This window comes from Alligator mississippiensis, chromosome 4 (genome assembly GCF_030867095.1).
Source record: "Alligator mississippiensis isolate rAllMis1 chromosome 4, rAllMis1, whole genome shotgun sequence".
Lineage (NCBI taxonomy): Eukaryota > Metazoa > Chordata > Crocodylia > Alligatoridae > Alligator > Alligator mississippiensis.
Window position 1 is genome coordinate 149,572,406 of NC_081827.1, and position 1,937 is coordinate 149,574,342.

The 1,937-nt window shown below is 43.6% G+C and overlaps 1 protein-coding gene across 1 annotated transcript; it reads right to left on the reverse strand.

The window, feature by feature from the left end:
• Positions 1-732: 732 nt before the first annotated feature.
• On the reverse strand, positions 733-1,683 carry LOC102569483 (olfactory receptor 6V1). The gene has a single exon (XM_006271795.3). It carries the CDS (start codon positions 1,681-1,683, stop codon positions 733-735), a length of 951 nt encoding a protein of 316 aa, XP_006271857.1.
• Between the last annotated feature and the right edge of the window lie 254 nt (positions 1,684-1,937).

Consider the following 1,937-nt stretch of genomic DNA (forward strand, 5'->3'; position numbering starts at 1 on the left):
TCTACACCACAGAGGTAATAGTATTGAAACCTGTGTGTTTAATTGCCAAAAGGTTACATATGCAACCGGGAAACTGACATTTAGGCTCACAAAGGGAAACTGGATTCTACCCTGTGTTATATGTCCACACCTGTAGATGCTTAAAACAAATTTAAGTGCAATTTAGGCACCCAGCAGGTGAAATGAAGCCTGAGCCTTATGGTGGTCTGTCTTTTTGTCTGTCTGTCTTTTCTTTTTTTTTCTTTTTTTTTTTGAAGATGCTGCAATAATTAATACGACCTTCTTTTGCCAAATATAGGGTGTAGAATAACTGAAGAAAGTACAACAAATATATACCCACATAAAAGGCCATTAAATGAGGAATTATGGACTTTTGCATAAAAACGTTATTACCTGTTAGGCTCATGCTTTTGATTAGTGACATGTGAAAACTCACCTTACATATTCTTACAAGAATCTTAATTCTGACCCATAGGATGCACTTCATAAGTTTAAGAGAGTCTTAAAATCAAGTCGCTGTCATGTGTACAAGCCCCATGAAACAGCTACCCTGGAGGGTGGAGGAATTCAGAGGTGAAAGCCACTCTAGGCCTGACTCAGAACAGTTCCAATAGCAAGCATAAGCATTAAAAATTAAATAAAATTAAATAACAACTAGATTAGAAATAACAAAAAGCAAAATGCTCAATGCTCCTCTAGTTTAGTCTACTGAAACATCACATAGGATCTCAGTCACGTTCCTGGGAAGCCTCTCAACTTCCACAGCCTGTCTCTGAAAACCTCCTTGACCTTCTTATTCCTCAGAGTGAAGATGAAGGGGTTCAGGAGCGGGGTCAAGACAGATGTCAGCAGAGAGAGCATTTTGTTTATGTCCATGGAGCTGCCTTTGCTAGGCCTCACATAGATGAAGATGGTGCTGCCATAGCCAATCACCACCACTGTGAAATGTGAGGCACAGGTAGAGAGGGCCTTCTGTTGACTGCTGGCAGATGGGATCCTCAGGATAGTGGAAATGATTGCAACATATGAGACAACTGTCACCAACAGGGAACTCAGGATGAAGATGAGAGCAAGAAGAAAATCCCAGAGCTCGATGAGGCGGGTGTCTGAGCAGGAGAGTTTGATGAGGGGCACGTTGTCACAGAAAAAGTGGTTTATGACATTGCTTCTGCAGAATGACAGCCTGGCCATCCAAATGGTGGTTGGAATCATGGTGAGGAAGGCAGAGGCCAGGGAGCCAAGGACCAGTGAGTTGCAGAGGCGGCTGCTCATGATGGTGGAATAATGCAGGGGGTGACATATAGCCACATACCGATCGATTGACATGGCTGCCAGGAGAAGGAAATCTGTCAGCCCTAAGGAGAAGTAGAAGTAGAACTGGGTGAGGCACCATGTGAAGGAGATGGTTTTCTTCTCAATCAGGAGATCCACCAGCATCCGGGGGATGATTGTTGTGATGACCAGGGTCTCCACCAAAGAGAAGGTGCTCAAGAAGAAGTACATGGGGGTATGGAGACGGGAATCCAAATGGATCAAGACAATCACTGTTGCATTCCCAGTTATTGTTATCAAATAGAGTATTAAAAAGATGGCAAAGAGGGTGTTCTGCAGCTCCCAGAGTCCTGAGAAGCCCAGAAGCACAAATTCTCGGGGGTGGCTAAGATTTCCTGATTTGATTTCCATTCTGGTGAGAGCAAAAAACAAAAAGTACAAAGGAAGGAATGCAGAAAGCACATGACAGATATATTCCTGACAGGGTGGATGAGTTTAATTTCTGCGGGGTAAACAGGCCAGTGCCAAGCCCCACACTGCTGAGGCTGGACTTCTGTCACTTGAATTTACTCATTTAAATTCATGGGAATCTCAGTGTCTGCTGCTGTCTGCAGCACTGTTAGGGGTTACAGAGTACAGTGTTAGTGTTAACACTAGTAACAGTA